General features: G+C 32.1%; 3 protein-coding genes across 4 annotated transcripts in view; 2 read left to right on the top strand and 1 right to left on the bottom strand.

Moving 5' to 3' along the window:
* Nucleotides 1-18,461, bottom strand: part of Spri (Src homology 2 domain-containing protein sprint) — a 541,914-nt gene that overhangs the window by 317,687 nt on the left and 205,766 nt on the right. The gene's annotated exons all lie outside the window — the stretch shown is intronic.
* On the top strand, nucleotides 1,140-4,612 carry Obp6 (odorant binding protein 6). 2 transcript variants are annotated; one of them, XM_071776566.1, is made up of 6 exons: nucleotides 1,140-1,318; nucleotides 1,645-1,726; nucleotides 2,290-2,378; nucleotides 2,753-2,864; nucleotides 2,990-3,060; nucleotides 4,424-4,612. In XM_071776566.1, the coding sequence occupies exons 1-6, from the start codon at nucleotides 1,235-1,237 to the stop codon at nucleotides 4,439-4,441; spliced, it is 456 nt and encodes a 151-aa protein (XP_071632667.1). In that variant the 5' UTR covers nucleotides 1,140-1,234; the 3' UTR covers nucleotides 4,442-4,612. The 2 variants fall into 2 exon arrangements, with proteins under 2 accessions (XP_071632667.1, XP_071632659.1); XM_071776558.1 differs by having other exon boundaries at nucleotides 3,748-4,484.
* Nucleotides 8,303-11,930, top strand: LOC139814217 (uncharacterized). Its single transcript, XM_071780330.1, is given in 1 exon segment — nucleotides 8,303-11,930. A coding segment is annotated over 1 exon segment (3,477 nt). The 5' UTR covers nucleotides 8,303-8,312; the 3' UTR covers nucleotides 11,790-11,930.

The raw sequence follows: 18,461 nt of genomic DNA, 5'->3' as shown, positions 1-18,461 counted from the left end.
CAAGAAACACGGTAGTGTCTCGTGCCAAGTATACGTGGAGCGAGACCGACCGTGTTTTACGTCAATATTGACAGGAAGTAAGTAAAACTTGGGCAAAACGTCAGATATAATATTTTTAACAATTTCACATTTACAACAACGCTCCTAGCCGTAGCTTTGTTAAACATAACGAGTGGCATATTCCCTCACACTGGCATATTCCCCCCAGTTACCCTACTGCGTCAATTGATGTATTTTTGTTTAAAATTATACTTCTCGTTAACAAATAATATATAAACATAAATACATATACATAGTTTTCAGAAATCTTCTCATTGTTCTCAAATACTTTAATAAACATAAAACAATAAATTAAACTCTGTAAAAATATTACATTTTCTTATATTATATTTATGATATAAATTATATTTATAATAAAAAATTATATAAATCACAAAAAAAGCGCAGAGCTTTGGAATAGTCTTAATAATAAAACTTCTAATTAGCATTTAGAGTGTAATTTAAATAGGATAAAATGATGAAGAGAGAAATTATTTCCTAAAAATAAGTGCAATATTCTTTTATTTTTTTAAATTAGCGATTCGCTTTCTTTCAAATTTCTTTTTGTGATTATTTTATTTTTAAATCACAATCAACAGTTATTGAGAATTTCTTACTTATTTTTATTATCAAAACTTTAAAACTAAATTGAATAAAACTAAAGTCAAGAAAGTAATGCTTAAAAACAAAAATTTTATGTTATAATAACAATAATAATTAAAAAAAGATATGTAGAAAAAATAAAGCTACAGATAATAAATTAATCTTATACAAAAACTATAGCTGTTATAATTATCAATAAAATTGTTTCTGTAGAAACAATCATCTTGTTTTTCGACGCTTATTTCCTTATGCATGCATTTTGCATCGTCAAATACATAATTGCGAGACCGCAAGTAACTTGCATAATGCTATGGTCGAGGCTGTGGTTATCCGACCTCTGGGAATGATAATAAGACTCGGGTGTCAGTATTAGTGTTAAGTATCCTTAATTACGTCAGCCAAAATAGTAATTTAGAAGTATTAAGATGTGCCACCTCACGATATTAAAGGTTCTCCTTCTATTTTACTTCCGTATATAAAAGTAAACGGATGTATTTGCATATGATTTGCAAAAGTTGGCTCAGTGGCGATTCATCGAGAGGCCTAATCGCGTTAAAAAAACGTTAAAAAAAAATTAAAAAAGGTTAATAAAATGCAACGAATAAGAATGAAAGCCACTGGTACAATTTTTTTCATTTCGTGTGTGGTTATGGCGAATCTTCAAAATGCAGAGAGTGTAAGTTTCTTAAAATAAGAAAGATGCGTAAGTACATCAATAAATAATCTGAAAAAAATTAAGAAAAATTTATAATTAACATTGTATTTAATATGTTACAAATTCTGCAAATTTTACCGTGTGTGTGTGTGTGTGTGATGTGTGTAGTGTATTAGTGATTAAAAATAATAACTAATACTAAAATTTCATATCATAATTTTTGAGAAATATATTTAAATCATTTTGTAAAAATAGATTGGTGTATTTATTTTATAATTTATATATATTTGTTTAAACATAAACATTCATGTCTCACGTTTATCATTGAGTTATTTTTATTTCCGCAGAAAAAATTGTCCTTTGACGAAATAAGGGAGGCTCTGCAACCGGTGAAGAAGCATTGTCTTGACAGGGTGGGCACGGATCCAAGTATGTCATATTAAAAACTGCAAACTTACGTATATTACAAAATGTAATGTATCTAACCGTCAAGATCTTTAGATTTTTATGTAATACAATTTTATAATCATGTCTTTCAATTTAGAAAAAAATTATAAAAATTTAATAATATGTAGTATATGTAGGTAATGTTTGATTAATATTAAAATACACAATAAATCGAATACCGAAAATTATATTAAAATATTATAATATATTTCTTGTATTGTATTATTTTATATATTATCTATATATATTATATAAATTAAAACTAAATTTTTAAAACTTAACTAAAACTTTAAATTTAATATTAAAAGACAAGATTTAATACTCGTGAAAATTGGGGTATTTGTTAAAACCAAGTTACTGGCCTCTCTCTCTCTCTCACTCAAGCTACGTTACATAATAAAAATAGATAATAAATATATGTGTTTATGGGCAAATATATAATAAACATTTTTTATAATATATGCAGATAAAATAATAATTTATTTAAAAAATAATATATTAAAAATAAAGAATACAGTAAGATTCTAATATCGATTTGTGCATAGAGTTGCCCGATAATGCAGTCAAAGGTAATTTCGTATCTGATCGGAAATTGCAATGTTACTACAAATGTATGATGCTGAATACAAAAGTGGTAAGTAAAATTTTAGTAATTTTCTATAAATATTTCTCAAATCTTTTTAAATTAGTTTAAAAAATAGAAATGAGATAAATTTGCAGTGTAAATTAGTGTTACGACTATTTAGATGTCTCTCTATAAACCTTAATTAAGAAATCAGTATATTTCCCAATAAATTAATATAGCAAATTCATCCATGTTAGTTAAATAGTTAACTGTCAAATTTTATACTCAACAAACTGATTGATATTGATAAAAGAACTTGTACATAAGAAAAAATGTATAGCTGTTTATTCAAATAAAATAATTTAAAAAAAAGAAACAAATTACATAACTCATTTACGATTTTTATCAATACTTACAGCAATATACTTTTCTTTTTTTTTCAGATGAAGAATGACAAGATAATTGAAAAAGCTCTCTCAAAAATAGCGGAACACATGTTACAGGAAGACTCTGTATCACTTATTTTAAAAGCGATGGAAAAATGTCATTCAATTGGTAAGCAAAACTGATGTAATTTTTTAAAATAAAATATTTTTTGAATAAAATAAAAAATAGTCCGAAATGTTTTCCATAAAAAATTTCATATATAATTTGTTTGTGTTTAATTTCTATTTTTACAGCAATGAAATCGATGGATGGATGTCAGTTAGCATATGACTATACCAAATGCATCTACGATTATAATTCAATGGTAAGATAGATATTAATAATTTCGTAAATCTTTTCGTGACAACAGTGAAAGAGCGGGATTCTAGAAATTAAAAAAGAGAGAATAACATCCAGAAAAATTAATTTTATATTTAATAAACTTATAACTATTTGATATTTTATAAATTTATATATTATAAATTATAATCTTAATCATACACACATAGTCAGTTTATAATATATACACCATTTTCATTATCAATAGAGCTACAGCCACATATTCGAGCTACATTTCCTCCGAAAAGAGACATTCTATATATGTGAGCCTTCTTTTCGTCTTGATTTCGTTACAGTTGCAATTATTATAGGAAAAATTGTAGGCTCTTTCTTGCTTAACTTCTTGATGACCGAGTTTTGTTTTTAAAGCTTATTAGGTGTTTTTAGTCCTCCAAGGAATTATGTAATAGCGTTTTTGACTGGGCCGGGTTTCAATCCAACCCGAGTTGGATTATGACGTCACAGATTCTACTTCTAGGTTCTAATTGGATTATTCCAGCATGTGACGTCATAACTCAACTCAGGTTGGGTTGAAACCGGGCCCAGTCAAAAACGCTATAATATTGCAATTTGTTTAGCCCTAATTATTCTAGAATTAAAAAATAACGTGATTCTTTTTTATTACAAATATAAATATGTTACTATAATAATAATTATATTATATTGTTTTCAGAAATTGATACAAGGTTCAATTTAGCAGAATTTATTAACAAACATTTTCTATCGGTTGGAAATTTTGTCTAGCAGCCATTACCAATGGCTATTTTTCGCTTATAACTATTAATTCGTAGATAATTTAATGCCAATTAGCAATTAAACTATAATACGCTATATAATACATTATAATGCAATATTGCTAATGAAATTTCTTACTAATGAAGCTATTAGAATATAATAGCAAAATAATGAATTTAATATTTTGTGACATGGCATAACAAGCTATTATCATCTCTCTCGTTAATCACTCAATATTGACATTATAATTTATTCATGAATTTATTATTTTAAAATATTACTATTTTTCTATACATCAAATCTTTTAATCAAACTATAAAATTTTAACTTTATTTGTCATAATTTATTTCCTTTACTTTAGAAATAGTAAAGATCTCTATCTTCTTTTTTCTTATTAAAGAAATGTTTACTTATATACAAAAGTATTGAAATACCTTTATAACACATATGCACACATATATATATTATAAATTAATTATATTATATTAATATAATTCTTTGAAATTTATATAAAAGTATACAAATACTTTATAGGATCGCAATTAAATATTTTCTAATATAATAATTCTTTAATAACATATTGTATACAATTTGAAAACATTTCGCTTTTTCAGCTACTCATTTACCCATGAAGATATCTCTTTTAATGGATCTTTTATTTGGATAATTATGAAAGTGATTTTAGCCACATCTTACATAAGACCTGTAGGAGCATAATATGACCACACATTATGTATCAAATTATGAAAATCGAAACTACGCCAAATATATAAAATATATAAAATACATACAAGTTAATCACACGATTTGTCCTTATATGTTTTCTCCTTCCATTCCTTTTATCTTTACATCTAATACTAGATAGAAAAAAAGAAAACATAATACTATACGGAAGAATAATAAATAAAAAAACTTTTTCCTAAATTTTCAATATTTAATAAAATTTCATTAATATTTAATAACTGTTTTAAATATTTAATGTAATTATATTTAATAGCTATTTTAAATAAATTTAATGTTATAAACATCTTCTGATTTGATTAAATACAAACCGGGCATGCCAAGTTTTTATACTTTGATTTTAAGTCCATCTTATAAGTCTTAGAATTTATATAAAATTACAATAGAATTACCTACAAAAAAATGAAATAAAAATTTACTTATTAAACATATACAGGGTGTTTCAGAATTGCACGGCACTATTTTAGGAAAATATTTTCTAGGTCAAAATAAACAAAAAAATTTATATAAACCCATGTCTCAAACTTATTTATTAGTAAGATAGAGTAAAGATTATGTTTAACAGTAAAACATATTAAAGTATATTTTCGACGTGGCCGCCGTTTTGTTGAATGCAGCATTCAGCATCATATGTATCCATGTTTCTCTGGCATCAGTAGTATCTGTAGAATTATTCCTAATAGTTGCTGTAGCTTCCATTATGCGATTTCTTAATTATTCTTGCGTGCCAATAAGTCTACAATAAACTAAAGACTTTATCCAACTCCATAGAAAATAGTCTAACGCTATTAGACCATTTTCTACGAGGTTGGATGAAGTCTTTAGTTTATCGTAGACCTATTGGCACGCAAGAAAAATTCAACAAAACGGCGGCCACTTCGAAAATACTTTAAATGTTTTACTGTATTAAACGTAATCTTTACTCTTTAACATCTTACTAATAAATAAGTTTGGAACATATGATTATATAAACTTTTTTGTTCATTTTGATCTAGAAAATATTTCCCTAAAATAGCGCCGAACAATTCTGAAACACTTTGTATAGTATGTTTAAAAAAGTTTTTTTTACATTTAGGTTTAAAAAAAAGTATTATTTGGCTAATTACATTGATTTTATATCTATTTTTGTGCAATTTAATTTTCGATTTTATGATACATTACATTTTTTAAACGTTTTTTTTTTAAATAGTTAGCAAACATATTTTTCTTACGCAAGGTTTTCTTATAAGAGTCAATTTTTATTGTAAACATAAAAAAACTTTCCCAATACTTTTATGCATTTCGTTATATTTGTTCTGCATAAAATATGTATGTAAAAAATATACATTTCTAGCATTTCATAATCAATTGCATTTCTTTACTTCTAATAAATTATTAATACTCATCTTGTGCCTTTATATAGAGTACATACTATGTTTACGTAATATTAATCACAAAATTGCGTTACCTAACTTAACCCAAGTGATATGTATTTCAAAAAAAGATGTGAAATCTTTAAATGAATTAAAGCTTGGGTTGGAATGAGAAGACCCTTGAATGGGAATACACAGATACGTATCACTTGAGTTTTATTTTTTAAAAGTAGTTGCGCAACAATTATTTTTCAAAGCAATATATATATATATTCTCTTTGCAATTGACGCAATTTAAAGATTTTACATCTTTTTTTTGAAATACATATCACTTGGGTTAAGTTAGGTAACGCAATTTTGTGAATTATTTTGTTAGGAAGAAATAAACTAAATAAAGCTACTATACCATTTAGAATTACTAGATTTACAACATACATTGCGCGTATACTTGGTACCTTTTTTTACTTTTTTTTGAAAATAGTATATTGTGCACCAAGGGTCGAAAGTAGCGTTTTTCAGACGAGTGTGAAGTTTGCCGTCCGAGCCGAAGGCAAAGGCGGCAAATCACACAAGTCTGAAAAAGCTTTCGCCCCGAGGTACACACGATATTTTTTACAATATCTTTACGGAAAGTTCGACTTCCATGCCTAGAGAAAGGCGAGAGTGGCCATTTCACGCCAGGACGGCATAGCGGACAGAAAATAACCACTTTCCTCCCTAGGGCGAAAAATGATTACTTTCGTCCTGCTAAATAGGGACGAAAGTGGTTACTTTCCGCCCGCTAATGCCGCCCTGGCGTGAAATTGGTCACTTTCGCCCCTCTCTACAGGCATGGAAAGTCGAACTTTCCGTGGAGGTGTTGTGAAAAATATATATTACTATAATTTGAAAATGAATAATTAGTAGAAAAAGTTATTAATTTGACTTCCGGTTCCGGAACATAGAAGGTGACAGGTGTGAAAATAGCGGAGATAAAGTGGTAGAAAAGTGCGTTGCAGAAAGGGTAGGGGAGAGCGAGAGTAGCGGGACAGCAAGGGATGGAGATGTGAGACGGCGGAGGTGAAAGAGTTAAAAGGGGGCGAAATCGGTTAAAAGGTGAAAAGTGAAGAAAGTGGCTGGAACGAAGTGACAGTTGAGGCATAGACGGTAAGTAATATAGAGGGGCGACAGTACGTAGGAAAGAGGCACGAAAGTGGGCATAGACTAGCCCAGACATAGAAGGGAAGCTCGGATATAGAAGGGATAGTAGGACGTGCACGCAGCCATAGGATACAAAACAAAAAAGAGGGATAGGCAAATCAAGAACAGCGGATGGATAAAGAGAAGGAAATAGAATCAGAAAGTGTTCAACAGGGGGATAAAGGAAAGAAAGGGGAAGGCGAAGGCGAGAAGAAAGCGAGAGGCAGACCAACGAAGGCGGAGGAGCTAGCCAAATTAAGAAGAACGGACAGTACAGGATCGGTTAAGGAATTCTTTCAGAAGAGTGAGAAAAGGAAGAGGGAAGAAGAGGTGGAGGAAGCAGTGAAGGCGGAGGAAAAAATTCTAAAAGAATTTAACGCACAAAGAAGGGTCAACAGATCACCGCCGCCCAAAATTAAAAAAGAAAAGCAGGGAAAAGAAATTATGGCGACAGAAGAATTACTGGAGAAGGTAAAAGAAATTTTGAAGAAAATGGAGGAACAAGAGGGAGAAAGAAAAAAAGATAAGGAGGAACAAGAGAAAGAAAGAAAAAGGGATAAAGAGGAAATAAAAAACGAAATTAAAGGACTGAGGGAGGAATTGAGGAGAAGCGAGGAGATATGGGAAAATCAAAGAAAGGCTTTGGAAGGAAGAATTAAGAACTTAGAGGAGAAGGCGGAGAAGATAGAAGTAAACAGGTCAATGAGTGAGGGAGGGGAGATAATAAGGAAAATGAAAGAGATAGAAAGAAATATGGAGATGGCAGAAAGAAGAAGGAGGAGAGTAAACATAATTGTAAAAGAAGAGAAAACAGGAAATGAAAAGGAAAGAAAAGAAAAAAACGAGAAGTTGTTAGTAGAAATAAATAGTGCGAAAATAGCCATCGAAGAAGTACAAGAAATTGGACATGGAGAATTTAAGATGAAGGTGCTGAGATGCAGAAATTGGGAAAATAAACGAGAGATAATGATGAGAAAGAAAGAGCTAGGAAAGAAGTATGGCTGTTTTCTGAATGACGACCTTACTAAAGAAGAAAGGCAGATACAGAAAGAGTTAAGAAAGATAGCAAGGGAAAAAAGACAGGCAGGAAAATGGGTAACGGTTGGTTACCAAAAAATATGGGAGGATAATAAGGAATGGAGATGGAACGAAAACAAAGAAACGCTAGAAGAAAGCGATCACTTTCGCAGATAAGAAAGAAAAGAAGAAGAATAAAGAAGGGTTAAGAAAGATGACCGAGAGAAGGAGGGAAGAAATACAAGAAGGAAGACAGGAAAGGTCCAAGGAGATAGAAGAAAGGCAGAACACACCAGAAGAAACCAGAATGGACGAAGAAAGTATAAAGGAGGTAGAAGAGGAAAATAGTAGAGGAAACGGTATAAGGGAAGTCGAGGGACAAGAAAAAAGATATATAGGAGAAGAGGAAAGAAACAACGGGGAGAGTGAAAAGACGTGGAAAGTGGCCTTTTGGAACGTAGCTGGTTTATCAAACAAGGATAAGGACTTCTGGGAAGGGATAAAGGAATGGGATGTGATTGTGATGATGGAGACGTGGACTGACGAGAAGGGATGGGAGAAGGTGAAGGAGAAGCTACCGAGAGAATATAGATGGAGAGTACAGATAGCAACCAGAAGGAACAAGAAAGGCAGAGCATGCGGAGGCATGTTGCTAGGGATAAGGAAAAGCATAGAAGAGATAAAGGAAAGAAGGGAGACGGAGGAAGAAGGTAAAATCGAAGGTAAGATAAGAATAGGAGAGGAAGTATGGAGAATAATAGGAATCTATGTAAACAACAATATAGACGAGAAACTAGAAGGTCTGAAGGAAAGGACGGAGGAGGGGGAAATAGGAATAAGGACCATAATAGGAGGCGACTTTAACGCGAGAACGGGAGAGGAAGGAGGATGGGAAGAGGAAACCGAGAGAAGAGAGGAAAGAGGGAGGAAGTCAAAAGATAAGAAGACAAATAAAGAAGGCAGAAAGTTACTGGAGTTTATCGAGGAGAGAGGATGTATGATATTAAATGGATGCACGAAGGGGGACGAGGAGGGAGAATATACATACACAGGGGGAAGAGGCGAGACGGTTATAGATTACATAATAGGGGACGAGGAGGTTAGAGAAAAGGTGGAAAGACTGGAAGTAGGAGAAAGGATAGATTTGGACCATCATCCATTAATACTTTGGGTGAGAGGTAGCTCAAAGAGAAGGCAAAGGAGGAGAGGAGCTGAAAAGAGGAGAAGAAGGGGAGTATGGAATGATGAAGGAAAGACGCAATTTAGGGAGAAGCTAGGCACGATTGAAGAAAAAAGAGATCTGCAAGAGGAAATAGAGGAAGGAACAAGGAAGATAAGAAGAGTGATTGAGGAGAACGAAGACAAGAATGAAAGAGGGACTGTCAAGAACAAAAGAGGGTGGTGGGACGAGGAATGCACGGAGAGCAAGAGGGAAGTAAGGAGAGAACTAAGGAAATGGAGAAAAGGGAAAGGAGAGACAGAAAGATACAGAGAAAGAAGGAAAGAATATAGGGAAATGTGTGATAGAAAGAAAAAGGAAGAGAAAGAAAGAATGATTAGAGAGATTGGAGAGGCGAAAACGGAAGGAAAGGTATGGGAGTTGATAGGCAGAGTAAGGAAGAGAAGAAGAAGGGTAAACGAAGAGATAAAACCGGAAGAGTGGAAGGAGTATTTCATGGAACTGATGGGTAGAGTGGAGAACAGAGTGGTAAAGGGAGAGGGAGACAGAAGTAGGCAGGAGGAAGAAGAGATAGGATTAGAAGAGATAAGAAACGTAATAAAGAAACTAAAGACGGGAAAAGCAATAGGCAATGACGGGATACCTAACGAGGCATGGAAGTACGGAGGAGAAGAAATGGTGAAATGGATATGGGAGGTATGCAAACGTGTGTGGAGAGGGAAAGGCTGGCCAGAACAATGGAAGGAAGGGGAGATAATCCCATTAGTTAAAAAAGGAGAAGGGCGAGAGGTGAAGGACTATAGAGGAATAACCATCATGTCGTCGATGTACAAAATCTACACGGCGGTACTGGCGGAAAGAATAAGAGAAGAAGTAGAGGAGAAGAAATTGATCCCAGATAATCAGACGGGATTCAGGAAAGGAATGGGAACAATGGATCAAATATTCGCTTTGAACTACTTGGTGAACAGACAAATAGGAAAAGAGAAAGGAAAGATGACGGTGTTTTTTGTGGATTTGAAGGCTGCCTTCGACTCAGTGGACAAAAGGGTATTAATCAAGGCAATGAGAGAAAGAGGAGTGAGACAAGGACTGATAGGTAGAGTAGAGGAAGTTTTGAGGGAAACAAAGAGCAGAGTAGGGAAAGGAGGAGAGAGTGGTGGTCAATTTTGGACGGCGAAAGGCCTGAGACAGGGTTGCCCACTAAGCCCAATATTATTCAACCTACTAATCGCAGACATAGAGGATCATATAAAAAAAGGCGGATGGGGAGGAGTGAAATTAAGAGGTGAGAAGATATACACGCTAATGTATGCAGATGATATTGCACTGCTGGCAGAGGAGGAGCAGGACATGAGATCAATGATAAGCAGGTTAGAAGGATATCTAGACAAAAAAGGGTTAACTCTAAGTATAGAGAAGTCAAAGATAATGAGATTCAGAAAGGGAGGAGGAAGGAAGAAGAAGTACGACTGGAGGTGGAAGGGAAAAAAATTAGAGGAAGTGAAAGAATTCAAATATTTAGGGTATACGATGAAGGAGAACGGAGGACAGGAGGCGCATATTAGAGAGAGAAGAAGGAAGGCAGCGAGAGTAATGAGGGAAGTGTGGGGGATAGGGAAGAGGATGTGGAAAAAGGACTGCAAAAGAAGGATCTGGCTATACGACACACTGATATGGACAGTGATGGGATACGGGGCAGAAGTATGGGGATGGAAAGAAAGGAGGGAGGTAGAAGGTATTCACGAAAGATATTTAAGATGGGTACTTGGAGTAAACTGGAGGACGCCGGGATATATGGTCAGAGACGAGCTAGAAAGAGAGAAGATGAGAAGTAGAGCAAGCAAGAGAGCATGGAAATTTGAAAGAAAATTGGAAGAAGGTAGAGGAGGAGAGATAGCGAGAAAGTGTCTGGAAGAAATGAAAGAGAGATGGAAGAGAGGAAAGGTAATAGGAAGATGGGAGCAGGAGAGAAAAGATTACTTGGAAGGGATCGGAGTAGAAATGGAAGGAAGAGAGGAGCTGGAGGAGGAGGAGTTGGAAAAGAAGGAGAAAGATAAGGAGAGACAAGAAAGGATGGAAAAGATCGTAGGATCGAAGTACAACAGATGGTATAAGAGCATAAGGAAGGACGGGATCCCGGACTATCTAAAGAAGGGATGGGAGGAAGCAAGATGGAGCAGGATTGCAAGATTTAGACTGGGTAACGAAGTGAAGGAGGGGCTATACTGGGAAAATGAGGAGGACAAAAAATGCAGGATGTGTGGGAGGGTAGAGGAAACATGGGAACATGTATGGGAAGAATGTACGAGATGGGTGGAATGGGAAGAAGAGGGGTAGCAGGATGTGGCAGAGAGATTACTGGGAGAAAAGGGAGAGGGGGAAGAATGGATGAAAGCAATAGAGGAAATGAGACGAGATGGAGGAGGGAGGAAAATGAGAAAGGAAGAAGGATGGGCCGACAACTCAACGAGGGAGGATCAAGGAGGACGAGACATCGAAAAGGATTGAAGAGGAATATGTTTATAATAAATTATATGTAAAATTGTATGTAAATTGTTGTAAACTAGATGTACAGGGTTGGGTACGTCCCTACAAAACGCCCTTTTAGACCCCTTGGGGTAATAAAGTATCTTATCTATCTAAGTTATTAATTTTTTTAATAATGAATAATTAATCTCAGGTAACTTATTTATTTTAAAAATTAATAATTGGTTTAACATAAATAATTTAATTATTACAGTTAAACGTGGTTAAAAAAATAATTATGTGTCATATGTCATCATTTTCAAGAAATTTTAAAGGAGACATTTTTTAAATAGAACTTGATTTTTTTCTTGAGATAAAAGTTGCATATCTTGTCGAGACGTTCTCAAAACACAATAATAAAGCTCTCTTTCGTTAAGGATTTCCTGAGATATTTAAAATTTGTCATATTTTTAATATAAAATATGAAATATCTTGTAAAGTATTAAATTCACTTTTTGATGACTTTACGTTGATACTTTTATACGTAGAATAATAAAAGAAACTGATTGTTGTAAAAAAAAAACAATTATTTAAAAAAATTTGATTGTATTTTGTAGACGCATTCAATTTTTAAAATAAGTAATTTACTTGACAATGAGACTAATTATTCCTTATCCACTAATTATTAATTTTCAAATAAGTAATAATTTATTTTTTACAAACTTAGTTATTTTAATAATAAAGTATTTATTTTTACGTAATTAAAATTTTTTCTCTGATAAATTACCTTTTTTTTTGTAATGTGTAATTCACTTTTACCTAACTATTATTAATTTTTACGTAATTAGTAGTTTTTTGTGACTAATTACTAATTTGCCAATTCAATAAAACTTTAGGTAAATATGTATGTATTACGGCACTCTCTCTAATTTTTTTTCAAATTTTATGTATTTTGGGTAGTAAAAAATATTCATCGCTGCCGATCTCAAACTTGGATTGCATAACCATATGAAAAATTACAGAAGGTAGATATTACTGACAACGCTACTGTGTATATAATAATTCTTCGGGGACTGAGGGAACTGAATAAAATATCTTACATAACAGATAAACAGAATCATTTCCGGTATATATGTAATTTATTGTGTTAAGAAACAACAATTTGCATTTCCACGTGCAAACAATTATTTTTGCGTCGTCACTTTGTAACGCTTTGGTTTTCCTCTTGAACAATTATTATTTATATTTCTAAGATCTGCATCTGTTAAATAAGCTATAAGCTGTTAAATAAGCTATAATATGTCTTATTAGTCCAAGTGATCTAAACCTTACTTTTATTAAACACAATTTTTTGTAATCTGTGTAGAATGAATTGAATAACAGTGTCATAAAAACATTAATTTAATAACGTACAAAAAATCGATCAAAAATGCTAAAGGAAATCTGATAATAAAAAATAAATTTAACCAAAAACAGGTTTAAAAAGTTTAAATAATAAAAACAAAAAATCTTAAAAATTAATTGGTACATAAGACAGGTTTATTTGGTAATAAAAATGTAATACACATATAATAATAAATATAAAGTACAAAATTAAAAACTTCTAAAAATTTTAAATAATATTAATTATAAAATATTAATACAATTGACAAACTATTAGGAAATATTATCTAATAACAAATATGATTGAAAATATATACAAATACTTGATTACTTACTACAATTTATTCTTCTCATTATTATATTAGACATTACAGATATAATTATTAATTGCATATTTTAAAAGAGCAGTCGGGAGACGCCACGTCAAGTGTTTCTCAATCACGTTTTAGATGTCAAAGAAAATTCTGTATTTAAGTAGACGCCAAGTCAAGTGTTTCTCAATTCACGTTTTAGATGTCAAAGAAAATTCTGTATTTAAGTTGTTTAACTGTGTACAGAAAAAAAAACAAAAATATATGTTAAAATATTAAGTATAAAATTTGGCGTGGCGTCTCCCGACTATAAATTGTAGTAAGTAATCAAGTATTTGTATACATTTTCAATCATATTTGTTATTAGATAATATTTCCTAATAGTGTGTCAATTGTTAATATTTTATAATTGATATTTTATAATTAATATTATTTTAAATTTTTAGAAGTTTTTAATTTTGTACTTTATACTTATTATTATATGTGTATTACATTTTTATTACCAAATAAACCTGTCTTATGTACCAATTAATTTTTAAAACTTTTTGTTTTTATTATTTAAATTTTTTAAACCTGTTTTTGGTTGAATTTATTTTTGTATAAGTTTTTGTTTTTAAATTTTTTTAAATTATTATTTTAAACTTTTTAAACCTATTTTTAGTTAAATTTATTGTTGTATAAATTCTTGTTTTTAAATTTTTATATAAGTTTTTGTTTTTAATTTTTTGTTTTTAAATTTTATTTTAAATTTTAGTTATTAAATTTATTTTTTTTATAAGTTGTTTTTATTTATTAATTTTTATTTTCTGCATTTAATTTAACCTGGTTTAGGCAGCAGTCGGGAGTCTTTTTTTTTTTAACAATTTTTTTATTGTTTAATTTTGCTTTCTCATAAAGGAAGCTTTGTTTTCGTGAATTTCGTATATGAACCTTTATAAGCTGGGTTTAGTCAACCAAATTTTAAAAAAATTATATATGAAATAGGGGTAGAAGAAACCAACGAAGAGATTGGTTTTTGAGTTTTTTCTGCCAATGTGTTCAGATTGTTGTAAAACGTTAAAATATCGCCTAAAAAAAAAAATGTCCGTATGTGTGTGTGTGTGTGTATATGCACTTTTGATGTTGTGGTTGCTCTAACTTCCGCAAATATTGAGATATCGGGCTGTTTTTTTTTTACTCGATAAAGTATTATTCAAGGAAGGTTGGTATTGAATTTGGCGATGATCGGTAAAGGGGTTCTTTTTTAAAAAATTTTTGAATTTTTTTAGAAATGTCCGTGGTTGCTCTAACTTCCGCAAATTTGGAGATATCGCTCTATTTCTAATTTTATTATATTTTTTAGTCTTTTCTACCCCTATTTCATATATAATTTTTTTAAGATTTTTTTAAGGGGTAGAAAAGATCAAAGTAAAAATTGTTTTTTGAGTTTTTGATGCCAATGTGTTGCTTATGTTCGAAAACGTCAAATTTTTGAGGATTTGCTATCCATCAAATAACTTAGAGTAGATTGAGGCAAATAGGATTAATATAAGTTGTAAGACAATTTTCGTTAGTATTTTATTTTAAACGAGCAATTTTATCGTGCTAATTAGTAATCCGATTTGCCTCGCTACCCTATACATTTTTAGGCAGAAATTGGTAACCTTTTCACTAATCTTCGCCAAATTCGAAACAACCTCTCTTTGATGATACCTTATATATAAGATTACGTGTATGATTTGTACACTTTTTAGACAAAAATTAGTAACCCCTTCACCGATCATTGCCAAATTCAACACCGATATATCTTTAATGATACTCTATCCATAAAAAAAGTGTGCAAGTAAAAACTTGCACATTGCTTCCTCATAGTTTTTAAGTGTGCAAGTAGAAACTTGCACATTGCTTCCTCATAGTTTTTTAGTGTGCAAGTAGAAACTTGTACATTGCTTCCTCATAGTTTTTAAATGTGCAAGTAGAAACTTGTACATTGCTTCCTCATAGTTTTTAAGTGAGCAAGTAGAAACTTGTGCACATTGCTTCCTTATATTTTTTAAGTGTGCAAGTAGAAACCTGCATTGCTTCCTCTATGAGAAAGCCAAATTAATAAATATCTACTAATAATTATGCATACAAAAACAGGCTTCCTCATAGAGGAAGCAATGTGCAGGTTTCTACTTGCACACTAAAAACTATAAGGAAGCAATGTGCAAGTTTCTACTTGCTCACTTTTTTATTATTATTTCTAAGTTCTTGTTTTTTGAATTTTGTTTTCTATTATTATAATTTTTGTTTTTGTTAAATTTTTTAAGTTTTTAATTTTTAGTTTTTTAAATCTGTTTTTTACTAATTAATTTTAAGTTTTTATTTTTTTTATTTTATTATAATTTTTGTTTACTTAATTTTTTTACTGCAGTTGCGAGATTTTAATTATTTATTTATTTTATACTTTTAAAAGCAATATATATATTTCTATGCTATGCAGAAGCATATTTTATAATATATAAATAGTTGAAAATGTAGGTATTAAGCACTAGGCATAATCTAAATCTTATACACAATAGTATATGAGATTAATTATGACTCAAGTAATTTTCTCTATCTTTTTAGCATTTTTAATGATTTTATTTAGGGTAGACCGGGGCACGTTGTCACACATTTGGTTCAATATTTTTTGTATTTTTTACATTCAATATTTAAGAGTACTTTGATATGCCAAAATTTCGAGTGAACCTTCAGCTTGAATTGGACAGTATCGAATTTTGTGTGATTGTTACTCTACAGTTGTCACATAACAATAAATAACGACAGGTCGCTTGTGACAACGTGCCCCGTACTTTTTTGGAATAAAATAAATGTTTCTGTGAAGGATTTTACTTTTTTACATTGCAGCGCACTATAATATATTGATATTTACGTTGAATACAGTTTGGATAACATTTTGTATGCAATTACACTTGATGTGACAACGTGCCCCGTGTGACAACGTGCTTCGGTCTACCTTATATATAAAAAATTTAAATTTACAATTATATAAACATGTATATATAGGGTGTTGGGTAATAAGCGGACCACTTTTCAAGGACAGAAAAAGCGAATTAAACTGAATCAAATTAAACGTCCTTTATCGTACTGTAAGTTTCTCAATAAATTAATGAAAAATTAATAAAGATAAGAGAATTAATCAATGTGCATCCACACGATTTGACGAGAAGGAGCAGCCGAATGTTTACGTTACTATGTGCATAGCAAAATATTATGAGAGAAGAGTGCTTTGTAAACAATAATGACAATGAGTGTCACTCATGTATAGTTAATAATTTTTGTTGGGCTACTCCTTCTCGTCGAATCGCACAAACGCATCTTGATTTGCGTATTTTTATTAATTATTTTTTTATTAATTATTGAAATACGTACAAAACAGTAAGACTTTTCAATTCAGTTTTACCCGCTCTAGCTGCCCATCACAAACAGTGATCCGCTTATTACTTGACACCCTGTATGTATACACACATATAAGATACCTGATATCACATGATATTTCCAAGGAAATAATTCAATAAACAAACTTGTATTAGGCAGTGTATTACTGTTTATCACACTATTTATTATATTTTTATTTAATTTTGTAAATATTAAATCTGTATAAACAAACTTAACCTCTAACTACCGGCCAAATATGACAGAGTTCCGCTCGAACAGCCGTGCGAGTCAGACGTGCTTCGCATACGCGCTCCCTCTCTTTAGGCGATTAATTGAACGCGAGTGTGATCACACCGTTTTACGTGGGGTTGCGTTTCATGCCCTGTTCTGTTCGGGAAAGTTTGATCTCAGTTTTTGTAGCTCCCCTCTCGGAGGAAGAGCGGTGGTTTTTTACTGTTTAATTAGCGATGGAAATTTCGAGCTCTGAGAGCTCTCAGATATTAGGAGCTGAATTTCATGCACCGGGAGATGAGACGCAGTGCAATAAAAGAAAGAAGACGTGTGTTTCTGAGAAGGAATTCGACGACATTTTTAAAGACATTATTATTAAGGAACAGCGGGATTCTGGACGTGATGTAAAATCGATTCGACGAAATCTGTCTTCGAAGCAGCAGAGGGATCAGGAACTTTCTAAGAGACGGAACGTTTTCTCGAGCCAGGAGGACGAGATGGAATTAGATATTAATGCTGACAAGCTCTCAAATTCGGGGGGCCGCGATCTTTTAATAAATAAAGTGACCCCGCCAACTACCCAGATAGCCAAGTCTGTTCGAACAAATAATGCCAAATACTTGCTACAAATTTTGGTTTCAGAAATGGTACAAATTTGCATCAAAATTTGTTTTATTAAATGTTGTCGACAAACTGCTAGCAAATACGTAGCAAAACATGCGTACACAATTGACGCCAAATTGATACCAAATATCGAGCAAAGCTTAGTAGTACCTGATAACAAATTGGCATCAAATTACCGCTAAAATTAGTTGACAAAACCTAACGCCAAATTAATGCCAAATATTGAGCAAATTTTGGTGACAAAGCTTGAGAACAAATTGACGCCAAATACCGAGCAAAGCTTATAGCAACTACCTGATAACAAATTGGCACCAAATTGCTGTTAAAGTTTGTTGACTAAACCTAACACCAAATTGATACCAAATATTAAGCAAATTTTGGTAACAAAACTTAAGAACAAATTGACGCGCTCGAATTCCTTCGCGTTTTGCAAACGCCCGATTGTTTCATTCAGATGGCGCGACGCATGAGTCGCCACTTTCAAAGCGCCCCCACCTCCTTCCTCGCTCTCGTTCAGTGTAGGCGCTCTTGTCACGGCCGCTCTTGCTGCGTTTCTTCGGACGAGAAGAGTACGTTTTCTTTCTTTCGTAACTGATTGAGCTAAGCGGCACGTATTTTGGAGACCAACCGAGCGAGATTCGACTTCCCAAGGAGAGCTCATCGCCAGGAAAAGGAGAGCTGCGGCAGCTTGCGTCCGAGAGGGAGGATTGAGGCAAGGAGTCCGGTCCAGCGAGCAGGGCTCTTCCGATATTCTCATTTGGGA

This window comes from Temnothorax longispinosus, chromosome 1 (genome assembly GCF_030848805.1).
Source record: "Temnothorax longispinosus isolate EJ_2023e chromosome 1, Tlon_JGU_v1, whole genome shotgun sequence".
Classification (NCBI taxonomy): Eukaryota; Metazoa; Arthropoda; class Insecta; order Hymenoptera; family Formicidae; genus Temnothorax; species Temnothorax longispinosus.
The sequence above is the reverse complement of the archived record's forward strand: the minus strand, read 5'-3'. Positions and strand labels throughout refer to the sequence as shown.

Coding starts and splice junctions, on each gene's coding strand:
- Obp6 (XM_071776558.1), top strand. CDS start 1,235: ATGCAACGAATAAGAATGAAAGCCACTGGTACAATTTTTTTCATTTCG. Junction 1,727..2,289: donor CAGGGTGGGCACGGATCCAA/GTATGTCATATT, acceptor ATTTGTGCATAG/AGTTGCCCGATAATGCAGTC. Junction 3,061..3,747: donor TCTACGATTATAATTCAATG/GTAAGATAGATA, acceptor TATTGTTTTCAG/AAATTGATACAAGGTTCAAT.